The sequence below is a fragment of the Callorhinus ursinus genome, unplaced genomic scaffold (assembly GCF_003265705.2).
Source record: "Callorhinus ursinus isolate GAN/ISIS: 27379988/994484 unplaced genomic scaffold, GSC_fseal_2.0 scaffold1, whole genome shotgun sequence".
NCBI classification, from domain to species: Eukaryota; Metazoa; Chordata; class Mammalia; order Carnivora; family Otariidae; genus Callorhinus; species Callorhinus ursinus.
In genome coordinates this window covers 101029885-101051084 of record NW_027397063.1, presented here as the reverse complement: position 1 = coordinate 101051084, position 21200 = coordinate 101029885, and the positions used below count along the sequence as shown (strand labels likewise).

The 21200-nt window shown below is 37.4% G+C and overlaps 1 protein-coding gene across 21 annotated transcripts in view; it reads left to right on the top strand.

Annotated features, from left to right (window-relative positions):
• MBNL1 (muscleblind like splicing regulator 1) overlaps positions 1–21200 on the top strand; it is a 205738-nt gene that overhangs the window by 162672 nt on the left and 21866 nt on the right. For 17 of the 21 annotated variants that reach the window (XM_025880314.2, XM_025880186.2, XM_025880291.2 and 14 more), the window contains 3 exons: positions 453–623; positions 1650–1760; positions 10753–10953. In XM_025880314.2, coding sequence (XP_025736099.1) covers positions 555–623; positions 1650–1760; positions 10753–10953 — 381 coding nt within the window. In that variant the 5' untranslated portion in view covers positions 453–554. The remainder of the gene's footprint in view (positions 1–452; positions 624–1649; positions 1761–10752; positions 10954–21200) is intronic. The other 4 variants (XM_073898460.1, XM_073898456.1, XM_073898496.1 and 1 more) reach the window with 1 other exon arrangement.

The window sequence follows — 21200 nt, the reverse complement described above, 5'->3', positions numbered from 1 at the left end:
CACAGTGTGCCCTGAATCCTCTAAGTTCATTTCCTTAGAACTCAATACAAGTAAAAATAGATGCTAAAACTTCATGTTTCTTTTGGGTTCATTAAAGTTAACCAGGAGATTTGGAAGGAGCTAATATTATTCTTCATTTCATATTCTTTATTTTAATCTTACCCTGGCAGTCGGTAGATTTTTAAACTTGGACCTAGAAATATTAGTGCTAATATTAAAAGAAGGGGACTTCTTTAAGCTTTAAGACTTTCTCAAATGTCTTAACACTTCACTTTGATAATGCATTTGGGTGAATTCATTACTTATTCTAAATGTATGATAAATGGATATGGACAGTACAGTGTGTTAGAAACCCAGGGTAGATCCAGGTGGTAGGTTTGCATTATTTTTATTTTTTAAGATTTGCTGGTCTAAGCTTTTTTAAATGGTATTTTCTGCTTTTGTTTTTTTAGGGTCGTTGCTCCAGGGAGAACTGCAAATATCTTCATCCACCCCCACACTTAAAAACACAGTTGGAGATAAATGGGCGCAATAACTTGATTCAGCAGAAGAACATGGCCATGTTGGCCCAGCAAATGCAACTAGCCAATGCCATGATGCCCGGTGCCCCATTACAACCCGTGGTAAGCATGTTTTCAGTCCTCATTCATCAAGTTTGTAATTCCAAGTGCTCAGTTTCAGTATGAAAGTAATGAGTGCACTCGGTTAAGTGAACATAGGTAACAGTATCAGGTGTCTAGCATTTTCTAACAAAATTACCAGGCAAAGCCTGAAACAGTTTTCACACTGTGAAGTTACTCATCTTCTCACTAAATCATGTGGAAATTTACTTATGGCATGTTTTCCCCCTAAAATTCTCTTCACATGAAATCCTATGATTTGCAGGAGTTAAAATGGTCATCAAACTGATCAATATAGTCCATGTGCATTTTCAGACTCCTTTAATGGTAATAATATTTTTAAAATGTGGTATAGATCATCTTTAGTTTTGAGAAAAATTTTCCCTTTCCTGCTTCCTTGAAGAGAATCTGTTTGCATCATTTTCTTTATTGAAAAGGAGCCTTTGTTATTCTTTCAAACTCAAAGTGAAATTATTTTGCAGTTAGAAATGCTAGCAAAATTCTGACAGTGGTGAGTCAATATCATGCATTAAAAGAGAACTAATCAGGAGAGGCAGAAACTCCCAGGGCTTTTAAGCAAAGAGCTAAATACTTTAAACTGTAGGTGGTCATAGAGACTTAATGTTTACTGAGCAGTGTATGTGAATAACTTTTGATTCTGAGCACATATATTTATTTATTTATTTGGAGTTTGGGGGAGTGTATATGATAAATGACTTTAATAACCTTTAGTCACATTTATTCATAAAAATGTAAGATTACTATCATAAGTAATTTTAGATTACAAAAGGTTATTCTGATGTTAATTGTGATATAGTAATTACATATTTAAATGCATGTTAAAATTTGTAATGATCAGAATATATCTGTCAGTAATTTATGTCAGTAACTTATATGCACTATTATGGGGTTGTGGGAATGTGAAGACCCATATTTTTCTGATATGCTGACTGTAGCATGTGTGCTAACTAATTTTTTTCCTAATACATTTTAACACCTGAACTCAATGTAATTATTATTCTCTCTTAGAACTTAATGCACCAATCATTCCAAAAAAGAGGGGGGGATTGCATTTCGAGGTGGGAGGGATCTCCATATCACATCGGCAGTGATACCAATTATCAGTACTATACAGTTGAGGTGAGAGAATATTATAATTCTGTGTCTGTTTTAACTTGATATATTTTTTTCCATTATTGGGGGCTCAGTTAAAAATATGATATCTTAAATTTATTTGTGTGGCATTTGCTAGTATTATATCTGCATTGGGATAGCATGAAGATTTCCATGTGGTTAAAAAAAACAGTTATAAGCATTCTCGCTAGCATAAAATACAGGACAAGATGTGTCTTTCACAGCTGGCCCTCTCACGCAGTTTCAGAGAGATCTGATAAATCCTTGGGGTGGCTACTACTTTGGCTGATATAAGATTTCTCCTTGATGTAAGATACTTTGTTCCACTTAAACATTTAAAGGCTGCTAACCGTCAGGCTCTACCCTCTCAGTGACCGGAAGCACCTCTGAGGTCAGCAGGTGTAATTCCTATACTGCCAGAACCAGTGCTGGTCACGTGGCATTGAGCTCCTCACTGTGAAGTCTTGGCCCATCTCCTGACTTAGTCCTTGAGCTTTACTCTCAAGGCCATTCCAGGGTCATCATAGGGGTAATCCTGGGACAGACCGTAAACAACATTTATGCTCATGTCTGTAAAATACAGTAACAGATTTGTGGTGTGCATGAAATCACGAAATCACAATTTCTGAAACCAGCAGACAAATCACATGTCCTGGTGTTTTTGTTGGAAAATTCTCTACTTAGACAAAACATTTATTTTTATTAGTTGTGAGCACATTCGGGCTTTATGTTAATTTTCCCTGGTATGACTAGATTTGAATGCAGAATTACCCTTCTACTAAAGGCATCCTGAGATCATAGTCTAAAAATATACTCTGTTCAGGGTGACATTTTTGTAATAAGTATAGAAGTCATTTTAATTATTCAATTTTAAAACATTTGAGGCTTTAATCCAGGAAATTTGTCTTCAGGATCCCACCTGAGACTTTTCGATCCTTTGTGTAGTCAGCCCTGCTGATGAGAGTAATCATACAGAGATTCAGAAATAAATGAGACGGTCATAACCAGCTGCTTACTGGAACTTGAATGCTGGGTCAACAAATAGGGATTATAACAGGGCTGGAAGCCGCCAGGTGATTGACACACAACATGGTTGCCACTCAAAGAGCATGGACGCTAGTATAGATGTTAGTGTTCAAAGACACAGCACACGTTTGAATCCAGCCCAGGTAGGGGTTCTGTCGAAGGAGGTGATACTGTGAGTAGATCCATAATATCAGGCGTGGTAGGAGTATCTGAGCAGTTTCAGGGTTTGTAGTCAAGTAGGTGAAGCCTCTTAATTTTTTTAGGGCAAACCAGTTTGGCCCCTAAAATTGTAGCTGAGGGAACACGAAGAGGTAGAAGGAGCAGGGAAGTTCTGATCAAATCTGGAAGCTTCTCCTATTGTGCCTGGCATATAGCGAGATCAAAAATTACTTGATGAGTCAAAGAATGAAGTAAGGAGTTTCCTGGATACAAGGAAGACAGGCAGAGGTTTGTGGTAGTTTACCTGGCCCTGTGATTCCAAAGGAATCGGCAGCAGGAACCAGAGTACAAGCCCCATCCTAGAGACCACAGCATAGAATGGGAATGGGGCCTACGGCTGGACATATACTAGCACACTATTAGCAGGGGCAGCCTGGGGCTCGATGAGGGTACCGGTGAGAACAGGCAGTAGCTGCTATGCCATTCGGTTGGGTTTTCATCTTTTCAGAAATTTTGAGAGACTGAGTCTCTCAATTTAAGGTCTTGAGAAGATGACACTGAGGTGACTTGGGGAATGCAAGGGTTTATAGGAGAGCTTCCTGTTTTCGTATACATTATTCTGTTGTTATGAAATGCACCAAGCCAAGAGGCAGAAAGAGGACTTCCATTTGGGGGGCAGATACAACACGCTAAGGGCATTTACTGCACTCACTACTTTTTGTATCATAAATCCTCACAACCGTCCTATAAAGTAGATGATATTATCTCAACTTTAGAGATTTATTTTTTTTATTATGTTAATCACCATACATTACATCATTAGTTTTTGATGTAGTGTTCATGATACATTGTTTGCGTATAACACCCAGTTCTCCATTCAGTACGTGCCCTCTTTAATACCTGTCACCAGGCTAACCCATTCCCCCACACCCCTCCCCTCTAGAACCCTCAGTTTGTTTCTCAGAGTCCTTAGTCTCATGGTTTGTCTCCCCCTCCGATTTCCCCCCCTTCATTTTTCCCTTCCTACTATCTTTTTTTTTTTTTAACATATAATGTATTATTTGTTTCAGAGGTACAGGTCTGTGATTCAACAGTCTTGCACAATTCACAGCGTTCACCATAGCACATACCCTCCCCAATGTCTATCACCCAGCCACCCCATCCCTCCCACCCCCCACCACTCCAGCAACCCTCCTAAAGACACAAGAGGTTTGGAAAGGTTAAGTAATTTGCCCAAGGTACATAGCTAGTGCTTAGTAGGGCCAGGATTTTAACTCAAGCTGTTCAGGTGCTAGCATCCAGGCTGTAGAAACACTAATTGGAGATACGCCACCAACCAGCTTTGGGTCCTTGGTTGATTCATTTAAAATCTCTGACCTTCATTAACATATAGTGATAAGTTTCAAATATATTATTATTTGCAAGTTCCTAACAATTTCATAATTATTTCTATTTCATAAGGTGATAAAATAGGTGGTTGAAAATAAGTAATTGAGTTTACCTGTGTGTCGACTCCCTAAAATTTGCATAAGAAATTATTAAGTAACTGGCATTAATTCTATTATCATTTCTAAGCCCCTAAGAAAAATGTAAAAAGATCGTATTTCTCTTTATTATGTGATCTTTGAAGAGAAATGGAAGACCTATAGTATTTGATTATCCAAATGTAAAAAATTAAATATTTGGATTTTTTTTCTAAGTACTACATAAGAAAAAATTTATTACATTGCTATGTACTCTCTGATGCAGAGATAATCCAACCAGAAAACTAAGCAACCTAACCAAATATAGACCGTATCTTGTGGCTCACAACTTGGAAGCATCTGGTGTATTTCTTTGATCCATCCCAGAAAGATGTCTTCAGCAGTTCCGTCGATTCCAGGCTTTTGTCATTGCCCTTGAAGAGCTCTGCATAAGGAACGATTATGAGGAGCTGTGTCTGAGCTCTGCACTTCCACTCCACTCCTGTGCCTTTTCCCTGCTCTCCCAAAGCTTAGCTTTGGCCATCGGTAATGTCTGAGGGCAGCTCCCCTTAAGGTGCACACACACCTAGCGCTGCCTTGAGGTACATAACTCAAGTTGAATTCCTGTGCATTTCATGAATTTGAAGTAGCCTAGGGATAAAGGAATGCAAAGTTACTGGACTTAGCTAAAAAGTCTTGGGAGCTCTCTTGCTGTCCCCGTCGCCTCACCTTGGCTGTCCTGGCGTTCCCACCTCACGGTTGTTGGCGGCTGAGTGCCGAAAGCTTTGAAGTCACCGTGTGTCACATTTCCAGGAACACCTAGAATTCTTAAATTGGTTTTTAGTGCTTTTACCCTCCAGGTTTCCCAACCTAGTGATTGAGATAAGGCCACTTCGTGAGAAAGCGCTTCCGGTAAAATGCGGCCGCCATGGCCGTCATCCATGCTCCATCTAGTGCCTGTTTCAGTCCAGGAGCTGGCCGGCGCTTCCTCGAGCAGCTTGCAGACAGGCCCGAATCTTAGGGACCGGGCCATATGTGTTGATACCTTTTTACTCGCTGGGCCAGAAGTGAGTCTTCTTTATGTAAATGTTTGGTACTTCAGTAAAGCTAGATTGAAGTGGTAAGGTGAGATTAAAAATAAAGCCAGGTGGTCATTGTGATTTGCCCAGTCAACAAGTCGGTCTAGAAGCAGACTTTAAAACAGTTATTTCTTATTTTATTAGAGTCATATGCTACACTCCTAGGGGAAAAAAAAGAGATTGTAATGTGAATTTGTTGGGAACGCCCATTAACCTTTGACTGTTTAATATTCAAAATAACTGTTTACAGGGACCTCTCGCTCCTGTACAGGGTTGTGTATACCCAGAAACATGGCTTTTTGCACCTTGATTATGTGCTGTCAAGGAACAAAAAAGCTTTATTTTTTTTACTACTTGCAGGTTCAACCTTTACAAACACGCACACACATGCACAAAGGTAAAATCTAGAAAAATCTGAAAAAATTGTATTCCATAAATCGTATCAAATACTGATTAGATACTATTTATCATATATACTCCATCCATTTTTTTTTAAATCACAAACACCGTTTCACATAATGTATTAAAATAAGTTAGGGCCCCTATGATATTTGCAACATTACAGCATGGTAATACCACAGTACTGAAACTTAGAAAGCTCAGTATTAAAAAAAACCGCAAAACAAAACTGAAAGAAATTAGACTTTTCAAACAAGCATCCTAGATCAATTAATGATTACATTGTCAAGTGGAAAGGAAGTAACATTAAATCACTTTTTTTTTAATGTCCACATAGCTATACTAGAAAATATTTAATGCATTTGCTAGTGAGTTTGTGTGCTGGGGAAACACAGCAAATGCATTAATACCGCCATGAAGGAAGTATGTGCAGAGGGGCTGTGTGGATGGCAGCCGCAGACTCCATGCAGGGTGAAGGAAGCGTGCAGAAGACGCACTTGGATGCCTGCAGTCTAGTTTGAGGAGGAGAGAGGGTTAAGTAAACACATGTGGTGATCAATGCCAAATTCGAGTGGTGAGGAGTTCTATGGTAACAGAGGGTAGGAAAAAAATCTCTTCATAGTTGGAGATGTGGGCGGATCAGGGGAAACTTGAAGAGAAAGAGTCGTGATTCTTGAAGCGTGATTAGAATTAAACAGGAGGGCTGGGCAGGAACAACCTTCCATTTAGAGGGAAAAGCATTGTTGAGAAGAAAGTTGTGAGGAGACATGTCTCCTTGGAGACCTCACATACAATCCGAAATCGGAACCTGTTTCTGTTTTTCAATAGTAGAAGACCACGCAATGTATAGAAGGGGAATGTCCCAGGAGATTTTTAAATAGTACTGACGGGATTGTGATGAGGGGGGAGGGCCAGGGCGTTCAGGGGTTGAAGTTCTCCAGAGGATTCTAATGGCCCGAGAATCACTGGTTTCAGGATCACCTGGAACCAGACACACCTGTGTCCAGATCCTAATTCTTTCATGCTCTCCTTTGTGATGATGGCTACATAATCTATGTGAGCCCTTTACCTTGTCGGCAAAATGGGAGGGACTAATAAAACCCACCCGACAAGACTGTAATTCATCCACACGTTCCTTCATTCACTCACTTACTCAGTGTATATTTATTGAGTACTGACTATGTGCTAGGCATCAAGCTAGATCTTGGGGATTTAGCAGTATCCGCCCCCCAACTCAAAACAGAAACAATGGAGTTTTTGGCCTTATTTGCCCATGGAGTTTACATTTTACTCTTATGTGCGTTAAATATAGTAACATAGGTAAAGCACTTAGCACAATGCCTGGCACACAATAAATAGAAGGAATTATAGTAATAATCATGTTTGCACACATTTAACTAGGGTCATGTGAAATTGAATATCATTTTAATTTCTAATAAAGCCTGATTACTATAATGGAATCAAATGTCTAATTTACAACAAAGAAGTGATTAGCCCATAAATGCACCAGCATTAGTAAGGTTGCAATTTGTTTTTCTCTGCTGAGGGTGTTCACTGGCAAAAGGCAATCATAAGCCAACCTTCCTTATGCCTTCCAGGAACAAAGATATCTGTAAATCGTTATTACAAGGATGTAGTCAGTATCAGATATGCCAAATACATAGTTATATGTTATCCTCTGGATACCTCAGAGAAAATAGGATGCACTTGATAATACTATAGCATTAATGTCCGTCCTTGCGATTCTGCCGAAACCCTCTGCAGGATGGCTTTCGGAAAGGAGACTTGGCAGCGCAGAAGTTCAAGCGCCTCTCTAATCCGATTAGGGCACTGATGGGGCCACGCGGTAACCTACCTCCAACAAGGTGCTCTTTGAAAAAGGAATGTAACAAATTTACAAAACCTGTAAATGAAGGAATGTTGCACTTTCTGGGAGCAGCTTTTGGAATCAAGTTTCAAAGTATTAGAGCTATTATTATTGATCCTCTGCTGGTTTAGCAAATAGCTTCACTTATCTGGAGAGAGAACAATTGGAGAGAATGTTTGCTGAATAGTTGATGTTTCAGATTTTTCAAGCTGCTAGATTTTACTTGGGGACAGTGCCCTAAAATTTTTCGGATTTGAATTTGTTCTGCTGCATTAATTCAGAAAATCAATTCACGTGACACCTCTGTAGAAACAATCCAGCAGGAAAATTGTTGCCAGTTAGTGAGATCAATATTTTTACTTAGGAGAAGTATTCTTTTATCTGTGACATGCAACTGCTGCATTATATGCATCATGGATTATAAGTTTATTCACTGAGATTTAACAGAGCTGCATTTTATTGGTCACTGGTCTTACTTTCTTAAAATAAGAATGCTTTCCTTAGGAAAAAAAAAAAAAAGAATGATTTTCTTGCCTCCAAATACGTTTGTAAATTTGACCTCTGCTTCTAAATAATGTACAATGACATAAACATCTCAGTACATTTCCAGAGTATACATTAAAAATCCACTACCTGGAAATCCATGTTAATTCATAGCAATAGGATATGAAGAGGAATGATACAGACTGGCTGTGTTCGCCATATTTTAAACTGGTCTTCCGGTCTTTTATGCTAAATTTCTTACAGTTTTTAAATACCTAATATAGAAAATTAGAGTGCTGGTCTGGTTGGAATTGCACATATTATATCTGACAGAATGTAACAGTATATGTTCGACCTGAATATTTATGAATAGAAGTCCAAGTTCAACATGGATTCACCGTACAGGTCAACCCTTGCTATGGTAATGCCTTAGCAGCCATTACACAGTGGGGCAGCATAAGGTCAGCTGCTATTCAAGTAACTGTTGATGGACAGAGATTGCTCTGGGCCCCAGTTTCTGACCGATTATGGATTGTTTATATCTGGAGCGCTCGGGTAGTTTCCGGTTGTCAGTGTTTTGGGCAGGGATGGGGGTGTGGATCAGAGGTATTACTTGAGGCCACTTCATCAGGCAGGAGCCATTGACCTGGCAGGGTAGCTAACCATGGCATTCAAACCAGCATGTCGGGAGGCATAATTATAACTTGAAAATCTCAGTGGAATGTACGGTGTTACTGTTTCTTCTCCCAAGTGAATCAAATTATGTATGAAATATTCTATTTTCCATGGTCTCCTTAGTAAGAATGGATACACTAGCTGCAAAGATTTTGTCCTAAAACAGTTTGTGAAGTCAAAGACGAGTGCATCCCTTAGGACAGGGATTTTCAACCTAAACACTATTGACATTTGGGGCTGGATAATTCTTTGGTGTGAGGGGCTGTCCTGTGTGTTGCAGGCCACTTAGCAGCATCCCTGGCCTCTACTCATTAGATGCAACAGCACCCCCAGGCTGTGATAATCAGAAATGTCTCCAGACATTGCCAAATGTGCCCTACAAGGCAAAATCACCCGTACATACTTGAGAACCACTTGAGAAGCCCCAAGAAAAAGAACACTTGAATTCCATTGTACTCTTCTAAATACAGGACAAGTCAGGGCCAGACTAAATAAGGACATATTTTATTTTTTAAAAACATTTCTTTTGAGCTATAAGAATTACTTTTACATCTCAATTGCATAGAACTTTATTCCAAAGTGCTCTTGAATTCTGTGTAAACTCAGTGTTCATCTAACTTCTTATTTCTCTAAGAGGGAAGAATTAGCTACATTCTAACGTTCCCTTCATTCTAAAAAAGTTTCTGCGATTCTGTTCCTTACCGTAGGGTAAAGAAAATTAATTGTTAAGAAGTCCTTTGAAGAACAGGATCCATTTTGTCCATGAGTTTCTGAGTTTTGGAGACAAACATTATTATTACACAAAATATTAAACTTCAAGAATTGAAACCCCATTGAATCAGGAAGTTAAAAATACACCACCCATAAGGTGGAAAATTGTTGTGCTACATTATGCTTTCAAAACTGGAAAAGCCAAATCGCTAAAGTAGCTTTCAGGTAAATTATTTGATTCTACTCAAGAACAGATATATTTCCTGATATGCAAATCATCATATCACAAATAGAAACCACCCTCCTATATCCATGAAAGCATTTCTGGCAGAAATTATATCTTGTGATATTTTAGTCAGTGCTACCTTGTGTATTTCCTTGAAAAATGTAGCATTTGTTTAGCTTTCCGTTTCAGAGTTCACATTCAGAATGGTTTCTCCCTAGTAAGGTAAATTCTTTGTTAAATATTTCACAAGTGTGTGATAAGCTGGTGGAATATTTATAGTTTCTCCAGAAAAACATGCAACAAGTGAATATGCCAAATACTTTACCTTATGTGTTCAAAAGAAATTGTGTCATCATCATCTTTCACATATCCCATGAGATTTATTCACAGTTTATATTGACTGTGAAACTTTGTTATCCACTGGGAGTTCTGCTTTATTTATTCCAGATAATAGGATACTTGCAACCCATTAACAGTTGTAAACAGATCTGTCAAGTTCATCTGACATAGCAATTATAAAATGCATTTCTTAGACAAGTTTCTAGGATTAAATCAGGACAAAAATGAAGATGAGGTGACCACAAGAAGTTACTGTATTGAATAACTGATCTATTATTCAAAAAGAAATTGCAAGTATTATAGACACCCAAGTTTCAAAATCCCAGCAGAAATTTAATGGGTTAATCACCTATTATATTTTAGAAAAACATTGACTGGATGACTGCTTATTTAAGAAACATTCTTATCCCTAGTGGGAGTAAAGAAACAGAATTAAATGAAAGGAGGGAGGAGAGGGAAGGAAGAATGGATTATGGATGGGTGGATGGATGAAGGATCTATATATAATGTGGGATATCAAATTCAGGCCAAGACCTATAGATTAAATTTTGCTTTTTATTTTCTTTTTCAGCCAATGTTTTCAGTTGCACCAAGCTTAGCCACCAATGCATCAGCAGCCTTTAATCCCTACCTGGGACCTGTGTCCCCGAGCCTGGTTCCAGCAGAGATCTTGCCGACCGCACCAATGCTGGTTACAGGGAATCCTGGGGTCCCTGTACCTGCGGCTGCTGCAGCTGCTGCACAGAAATTAATGCGGACAGACAGACTTGAGGTAGGAATGATTAGTTGGTTTCTTTTTTCTTTTTTTTATTATTATTTTTTTAAATTTTATTATGTTATGTTAATCACCATACATTACATCATTAGTTTTTGATGTAGTGTTCCGTGATTCATTGTTCACGTATAACACCCAGTGCTCCATTCAATATGTGCCCTCTTTAATACCCATCACTGGGCTAACCCATCCCCCCTCCCCCCTCCCCTCTAGAACCCTCAGTTTGTTTCTCAGAGTCCATAGTCTCTCGTGGTTCGTCTCTCCCTCTGATTCCTCCCCCCTTCATTTTTCCCTTCCTTCTCCTAATGTCCTCCATGCTATTCCTTATGTTGCACAAATAAGTGAAATCATATGAAAATTGACTTTCTCTGCTTGACTTGTTTCACTTAGCATAATCTCCTCCAGTCCCATCCATGTTGATGTAAAAGTTGGGTATTCATCCTTTCTGATGGCCGAGTAATATTCCATTGCATATATGGACCACATCTTTATCCATTCATCTGTTGAAGGGCATCTCGGCTCTTTCCACAGTTTGGCTATTGCGGACATTGCTGCTATGAATATTGGGGTGCATATGGCCCTTCTTTTCACTACATCTGTGTCTTTGGGGTAAATACCCAGGAGTGCACTTGCTGGGTCATAGGGTAGCTCTATTTTTAATTTTTTGAGGCACCTCCACACTGTTTTCCAAAGTGGCTGTACCAACTTGCATTCCCACCAACAGTGTAAGAGGGTTCCCCTTGCTCCACAACCTCTCCAACATTTGTTGTTTCTTGCCCTGTCCATTTTTGCCATTCTAACTGGTGTAAGGTGGTATCTCAATGTGGTTTTGATTTGAATTTCCCTGATGGCTAATGATGATGAACATTTTTTCATGTGTCTGTTAGCCATTTGTATATCTTCTTCAGAGAAGTGTCTTTTCATATCTTCTGCCCATTTTTTGACTTGATTATTTGGTTTTTGGGTTTTGAGTTAGAGAAGTTCTTTATAGATCTTGGTTTCTTTATGGACTCCATTCTGATTTTCGAAGTGTGCTGTTTGTTTGCTTCTTCCGTGGCCATAAAAGTTAAAAAAAAATCGAAGCAGAGATTTTGGTTTAGTGTTTGGAGCATTTTGCGAGAATTGAGGTATGCTGTGTTTAACAAATGGAATGTGTATAAAAGCCACTGCATCCCTATGTATGACAGTGGATAAGAACTTGAACCCTGGGGTCAGATTGCCTCTTCACCTCATTATGTCTCAGGTTCCTCATCCTTAAAGTGGACGTAATAATGGCATTTTCCTCAAAGAGTTAGGCCAGTGTCTGGCACCCAGCAACATGTTCCCTAAATGTTCATCGTTGGTGTTACGTCTATTAAGAATAAATTCTCTTCCTCCCCTGACACTTGTTCTCACGACGATTTGCTCAGTGACTAGGTATCAAGCATTTTAAAATTTATTACTGCAAGTTTCCTCACAGACCTCACTGTACTTTGGTTGGAATAGCAAGGCAGCTTCGCTTGTGAAGTGTGCTCTGATAAAAAAGTTTTTAAATTGGAAATTGCATCATGCTCTAAGTCTCAGAGTCAAGGATGATCAGATATATGTGCTGTGCTATTGCAGCATGAGAAAGAAATGAAGGATGTAATTCTTATATTGAAGTGGTTGTTCAGAATTTCAGCATGGCTATAAATTAATGGATTTGGTAAGCTCTAGATGAAGAAAAAAAATGGCAACATCCCTGTACAGTGAAGCTCTAAAGCCTGGCATTCTTGTCCAACTAAGAAACAAAATGATTCTTTCTTCTTTTCCCTGGTTAGGATGAGGCAATACTTAGGGCTGAGAAGTTTTGAGTGTTGTTAATTACTGAGAAAGAGGCAAAATAAGGCTGTTAATGTGAACATAATTGACACTAATAATTTACCAGTGGAGCAGGAATTCATTTAATAAGCACCAATTTCTTGTTTATGGGGTTTCACTACATGCACTGCAGAGAGGATCTCAGATTTCAGCGTAGTTATAACTGCCACCACTTTTTTTGACGGTAGTAACCATAGTTGGTATTTATGGGGTATTTACTATCTACCAAACGCGGCATCAACCCATCACATGCATCACATAGTTCACCTTCAAAACAGTCTCCTGAGGAAGATATTATCATTAACTCCATCTTACAGGGCAATAAATTTAGGGGGAAAGTTGGGGCACAACTATGTGCCATATGTTCTATGAGTCATAGAAAGGATCTTTGTTCCAGTTGGGTATGAAGTAGAACTCCATTTTTAAACATTGTATAACTCATTCCCATACAGGTGATAGTACAGAGAGTAAGCAAGAGATTCTGGCTCCTGTATATTCTTTAGAGTTGTTTGTTTGTTTAGACTTAGTTCTTACCTTTCATGAATATTTTGAAAAAAGCTGCTAATGAAGAGAGGACCATACGGAGAATTCAGAAAGGACTTTGGGACCTGGTTGCACACCCCCTGTGGTCCAAGGACCGCTGAGTGCTAGAGATACACTTTGCCTTGTGGGTGGTTTGTCACTGTGCAGTTGCACTTGCTCACTAGTAAACTGATGCTGTTTGTGGATAAATTAGGAGGAAATCTAGGAAATTGTAAATATTTAAAAATTACTGGATGCTTAACATATGAATCACCTTCCTCCTGCCCCGATCTTTCCGAATCATACCCTGGGTTCCTAATGCATAATTGTGGATTGAAGGGAACCCAGTAGGCAATCCGGGATGAACATTAATGAATTAGTTATTAGGAGGAGATGATATTTAGGAAACTTAAAAATCTCTATTGAAATCTTTTTAAAGGCTGAGCTGTGTGGTCAGAACTCTTATAAACTAATCCTCCCACAGTTTTAGGTAGTCCGTAATCGGTTGTATTTTATATAGTGTTTAATTAAAATGATGACTTTTATCATTGGTTTGGGGTTTCTGTCTTCTTTCTTTCTTTCTTTCTTTTTTCTTTTCTTTTCTTTTCTTTTTTTTTTTTTGTGAGAAGCTACCTTGTGTATTTTCTTCTGTTGCTGGACTCACAAGTGGCTACTGCTACATGACTCTCATTTCCTCTCAACCTGAATTCCTCTTATCTAAATGCAGGACGGTGGGAGGGCAGCTTCCTATCTTCTTCTGGCTAAGAGGATCTGCTCCAGCGTCACAGTTACAATCTGTTAGCGTATTGCCCCGTGAGGTTCAGGGGCGTGGCTTTCTGCTCGGCACTGAGATTTTAGACACGCCCCTCTCCCGCTTATTTCCCCTCGCGCCAAGTGCACGGCACACAAGGATCTAAATGATGTGGCAGTAAGTGCGCACACTTACTTGCCGATTGGCCACATGCTTAGTTATTTGGGTTTAAATCTATAGTTTTTCCCCGTGGAACTCTGAAGTACATGTTTGAATTTTGAGTTCCTTTTAAGGTGAAAAAAAAGCTTACATTAGTTTCAATATCTGCCAGCTGTTCTTGCCACTTCTTTCTCTCTTTTTGCTTCACATTGTTAGACCATAAGGAAATTCAAAATACCATAGATTATCAGCGTTCTAGTTCTTCTGTTTGGAAGAACTGACACATATTTACAGCACCCGATGTGAGGCTACAAAAAATGTTAAATCCAACAACAGGAACCCAAGAAGAGCGATTTTGCTAATTTAGGTGAGCAGCCTTGGGTCAAGTTTCTCATCTTTTCTGAGCTTCATATGCCATACATATAAGATCAGGGGATTGAACGAGATAATCCATAAGATCACCTCCAGTTAGAACGTTCTAAGGGATATTTAGGTTGTCTTTGTGCTCTTCATGCCAGCTATAAGCTATTGAAAATTTTATTTAAATATTATATTTAAATAGATAAATCTATTTAAATATATTGCATTAATTTCAATATACAAATACATATTACACATTTTATTAAATATATAGATGTAAAACACACACATAAACTTTGTATCAGTATCCCTATTATCCATTGTTTGTTGGATACCTTTTAGGAGACTGTAGCTGTGTACTTTCTATACTGTAAAATTCAGTATTTATGGTATTCTCTAAAGAGGAGCAAATCTCTTAAATATTGGTCACTGAAATGAGGCTTTTAAAATTCCATTTTGTGACTTTGGGATACCTTTTTGTAATTTCCAGGCAGCAGTTTTATTTTCAGTGATTATTTTAAGAAATTGTTAAAATCTGTAGGTACTGGAAAGGACTAAGGTTTTCAGTCATATCTTTACTTTATTCTGAAGAGCAACAATATCCAAGGGAGAACTAGTGAACATCTTTCAAGTAAAAAATATGGTGAGGAATATCTTTGAAACCTTTTAATTGCTGTCTTATCCATAACAAGAGAAGGTCCACATCAGGATAGTGCCAAGCTCATAAATGATACCCAATAACTTGTTAAATGAATGCATAAATGAGCTAGTCAACCAGTTAATTAATTAATCACAAAAAGACACATGCCTTTATTCAGAGTTTAGTGTAATCCAACAGAGAAGATAAAACATGATGAATTTTTAACATTTGTTAACATTCTCCTTGGGAACATGTTTACATTTAGAGCATTCCAACTTCAAAATATGGCATCTCGTTCTGCCCCTAGTCCTAGAGCAGTGGTTTTCAAGTTTTAAATGTGATTAGAATCACCTGGACGATTGTGAAAAATGCAGAGCCTCATCTGCATAGACTGATGCAGTAGGTTTTCAGTGGGGCTTGGGAGTCTTTTTCCACAAATCTGCCCGGTGATTCTAAATGCAAATAGTCTATAAAATACTTATTCCACAGGATGCCAACACCTGCTATTTAAGTCTTAACTTCTCATCATTTACCTTATGTACAGTTATTTGTGACTCAATTAAAAACCTGCCTCCTCCTGTAATACACTTAACATTTGACATTTTGTTAAGTTGCTAAGAACACAGTGCACATAATGAAATATTTCAAGTAAACTGGTAATTATTAAGGTCATTTATACTGCATAATAGCATTAATCAAACAAAAAACTAACCGGTGACCGTATATTTCAGATACTGATGAAGATATTAGGTTGCTATTTGGTTAACTGCATCATTTTTATATCAACAGTCTATATGAGATAAACATAGGATATATTCCAGGAAAGGTGGGCACACCACTTGGCTTTTGATGTTTTTCAGTTGGAGTTTGTTTATTTCAAAACAGATTATTCTTGTGCCGAAAGTTTTATTCTACTGACGTGATCATGACATGAGTACCTAATTTAGGCCATTGGATGCTGATTGCTTCCTTTCCTTATTGACACAGAAGAGTCTAGTGACTTTTTTCATACAGGCACAAAACAATATGGTCCCGATTGACTACATACAAAAAAAGAGCATTTAAAGCTAAATGAGGGTTCAAGTAGTAGTGGAAGGCATGCTTAGCTTGAGATTTTTATAGGAGTTTAATGGATTTGTCATGATCTATTGCATATAAAAGACATTTGATTCAAAATAAGATTAGAAAAGCAGATGCTTTTAATGAAAGAGCCTTATTGATAGGATTATTGTAATTTTGTGTTTTTGTGGAGGGTGATTAGCTACTGCTTGTATGATATTTGAATATCTTTAGAAAATTACTAAGAAATATGAAGAGTTTTATGCTCACAGGTCTATGTGGTTTATTTTTTAAATCTGTCATAAGGCTTTAGAATGGCTCCTTAAAGTTAGTTCTATCCCGTTTAAAATATCTAGTACGTCAGTTACTATTGCCTGTAGCTAGTTGGAGCTTTGTTTGGGAGAGGAAAGAGTTGTAAGTTGTTTAAAATACAGTAATTACTAAGCTTGGCCACTCATTTTTGCTGTTCTTCCACTCATTTCTTCCTTCAACTTAAAGCTAAACTTTCCCAATCTTCATTTATCTAGAAAGAGTAATAAAAGTAACTACAGATTTCAGCATTTTGGCATATTGATGAGCTTGTTTCAAAGTTGTGTGTATTTTCCTGTCGGTTTATGCATTTATTCATAAGAATGAATAAATGAAGATCTGGAAGTGGATTTAATGGAAGGTTTTTTTTCAGTTGGCCATTCCTATACATTCAGATTTTTTTTTTTTAATTACATGAGGTAAGGTGACAAACTCTTAGCAGTATTATCTATAGAAATATGCTTGTGTTCTCTGGCCTAATGGCAATGAGGGGTTCTGCCTTTTAGATTTCAAAGACAATTCCCATTTATTTTATTTTATTTTTCTAAGATTATTTATTTAATATTTATTTATTTGACAGAGAGAGCACAAGTAGGCAGAGGGAGAGGGAGAAGCAGACTCCCTGCTGAGCAGGGAGCCCGATGCAGGACTCGATCCCAGCATCCTGGGATCATGACCCTGAGCTGAAGATAGCCGCCTAACCAACTGAGCCACCCAGGCGCCCCTAAGACAATTCCCATTTGATCTTAACAGAAATCCTCTGAGGTAGCTGACATCGATGTCCGAAGTTTAGATGGACCAAATTTGTACATTATTTGATAACAGATTGAAACTAGATATGACATTATCAGATACCTATCTTGGGAATTAATTATACAGTCAGCTAAGATCATTACCCATAACCACCAGAATTTTAAACTGTGGAGATTATAATCCTTTTTGAGTTGAAAATACAGATAATTCTTGGCATTAGCTTGTATACTCATGACTACTAATGCTCTGGATACCTTGATAAAATTATTGATTATCCAGTACTCCTTTTTTAAAGTTTCATGTAGCTCAAGCTTAATGGAAAATAAAGTCTATGGTGGTTATTATTGAACAACAGGTATATGCACACACACACACACACACACAGATGTGTGTGTGTGTGTGTGTGAGTATATAAGCCCCTTAAATATTGATATATATATATATATAAGCTTATAATAAGCTCCATAATATTTGTCATGAAACTTTAAAATGACTTTCTAAAATATTGAAATAGTGCCTGTTCCTGTTATAAGCTCTCTGTTCCTGCTTTTAGAAGTTGTTCTCCAAACATGACTGAGTTAAATATGGTGAGCACAAAACATATTACTTCAAAGAGTTCTCTCCTTAACAAACACGCAAATGACTGTCCAGTTTTGAATAAGTTCAAACATTGACATTAATGTTCTGAGAATTCCAATGCCTTACCTTGCAGAACATTGCTGAATTTAATACTACTTATAAAACCTATTATTATTCTAACCATTTTGAAATATGCTTGTCACATTCATAAAAAAAAAACAAAAACAAAACCAAAAAAACCCTAGAGGTCAAATAACAGAACTGTTTATTTTAATCAGATTTGTATTATGTGTTTTCAACCATCTATCCATTATTTTACTCAGTATTCATGATTCCATAGCTGGTAAGTATAGTAACTAGATAGAACCCACAATTTCTGATGCTAAACTCTATTTTCTTTCCACTCTACTACTGCTATTTAATTAACAAGAAAAGGTTTATATAGAATAATTCACATTTCTTTGGGAAGTTTTTCTAAGTACTTTTTTCTTTTGATTTTTTAAAGTTATAAACTTTATTGCATAGATGGTTCTCGAAATGGAATTTAGTATTTAAATGTTTTCAATGGCTATCTTTATTGACTTGATGGGTTTTAATGTAAAAACAGATTCTTACTATTTTGTATGAAAATTTGTCAAACTTACGTGATTTACAAAGCAAATCCTGCCTTAATGTTTAAAGAGTAAAAGACTCAACATTTTCTTGATTGCAACACATTTTGTGTTTAGCTAAATAGATGGAATTATTTTAATCTAATTAATCTAATTATTTAATCCACTTACCAAACTATAAAAAGTACTTGTATCTGTTGACCCACTAATGCCATTTCCGCAGATTTAACCTTAGAAGATGTTTTTTTAAATATCTATAGTCGTGAACATACTCTTTGCAATATTATTTGTAACATGAGAACATCTAGAAATAATCTAAATGATCTCTGAAAGAGTTATCTATATTATGCACATCGATTTGATGGAATTTGATGCAGCCATCACAAATGATCATGCCAGACACTATTGAGTAAAAAAAAAAAAATGCTTACGAACACTGTTGAACAAAAAACAGGTCACCAAGTAGAAGCTATACCATCATTACAACTATTTGAAAAATGTGTACCTGCAGAAGACTGGACGAGAAGAGAAAAAAGAACCACAGTGTTGTTAGGATTTTAAACCTGTCGTGTTTTAACTTCTCTGTATGGTAAATCATACAATTTCTTATCCTGATTTGAATTATACGATCAAATTTGTTGACATTTTGTCAGCCACTTATTTCATTTACTAATATAATACTATATCCAAGAGATTTTTTTTTTGAGGATCAGCATAGTCTAAAGTTTTCTTGAGTTCATCAAAGAAACCAGGCCAAACCCAAATTCGACAGTCAAGGGATAGATCCTGTTTTATTGGTGATCATTAGACAAAAATATGTCTTAAAAGCCTTGGGAAATTTGCTCTATTCAGGTAGGTACCAGTGATGCAGATGCACATCTGGCATGTGGCGCACTTCGCTAACCCCCCGGCAGATAGCTTGCTCAGCAGTACAAGTTTTTTAGGAGATTTTTTGTTTTTTGTTTATTTTTTCAAAAGCAGAAATAATGGGGGAACAGCTATTTCAGTGTATTTATTCTGTTCCATTTCTCATGTTGGGAGAACTTGAAACTAGGAAAAAATAAGACCGTAAAAAATGCAGATCATGCCAAAGCAGTTGACTAAATCCTCTGAACCTTCGAAAAGGCTGGTTGTGGGACAAATTCCAAGTGGATTCCTTAAATACATTGAGAATTCTCCTGAATCACATCTTGCAAGAGAGGAAAGAGTGGAAAAGTTTAATAAACCAGTCCTTAACCTGTACCAACCACGGAATCACATGCACGAAGCAAACAGAAAGGAATGAGGTGTGTTAGAATGACCATTTGTATGCAATCTAAATCTCGGTTTATATCACTGAACGTGAAAAGAGTGTTGAGACAGAGAAACAAAAAGTCAAAAGCCCAGCACTCCGGTTGTATTTTGGGAGAATGACGCTCAAATGTCTGGCACCAGGCACTGGCATAATTGTTTTTGGGAAAATAAGGAATCTTAGATTTTAATAGTTATTAAAGAGCCCACAAATAGGCTACTTTCAGATCTTTCTTGTCATTGTGGCAAAGAGTAAGATAAATTGACAGATAGGGAGGGTGTCAGCTCATCTGTTGCCAGTTCGTTTGTGAGCATGTTCAAGAAAGCAAGAATTACTGGAGAACTAACCCCAGAAGTGTGCATTCATGGAGAGTTTCCTGTCGTATGACACTGCATTGACATGGATTTGCTTCAACACAAAGATAGCCTTTGTGTTCATACGATAGTATAAATTCAGCATAAATTTCGTATACATACATGAGAAGTTTTTGTTCTCAGTGAAGTGTGTCTCTCTTGTCACACATGTTTTGTTGAGCCTAATCCAGTTAAGTGTTGGTTAGGGACTGGGGATTTGTGGTGTAGAAAGCTCCGCAGCTGATCAGCTAGAGTGGAGGACAGTAGTTCAAGGGAACAGCTTAATCACTTTCACTTTTCAAATTATAAACTCCTGGTTAGCCTTGTTTTCTTCTGTTCGAGAAGACAGACGCAATGAGGAAAAAACAAGAGGGTCCTCTGTAACTTCCTAAGTCATCTTTGGATTCTTAATATCTCTCAGAGTGTCTGGCCTATGTAATTTGTTCAGTAATTTTTTTTAAATTAAATAAATGAATGAGGTGATGAATAAAGTCAGTTCATTGCTGTGTATATGGAATACAAGGCTTCAGCTAGCTTGAGGTTTAAAAATAGTGCAAGATGTCATTTATAATGCCCATTTTCAGATGTAGCATGATACGAATTACAGCGGTCTTCTTAAAAGGAAGCACTTTGCTCAATAATGGGATATGGATATAATGGGGAAAAGTACCTAGAATTGAATGTGATCATTTTATGTACACAAATCCAAGAAAACCTTTGCTTTTAAAATCATAACACGGTTCCCGTGTCTCTTTCTTGCTGTACTCCAAAATAAAGTGTTTGGGGTCTGTATATTTTCTCAGTTTGTGAAAAGATACATGAAAAATAAAAACTTTCCTTGAAGCACAAAGTAGGAGCATGAAAATATTAAAAGGACATTCTGTGTTTTAGATGGCCCTCTTGTGGTAAAAAGGTCAAACTATCCCAAATGGAGCTGGTGTTGGCAGCTTCCTGATTTTGAGCAGCCATCATGACAAACTTTAATAGGAAGAGTCAAAATTGAGCAGACACATGAGAA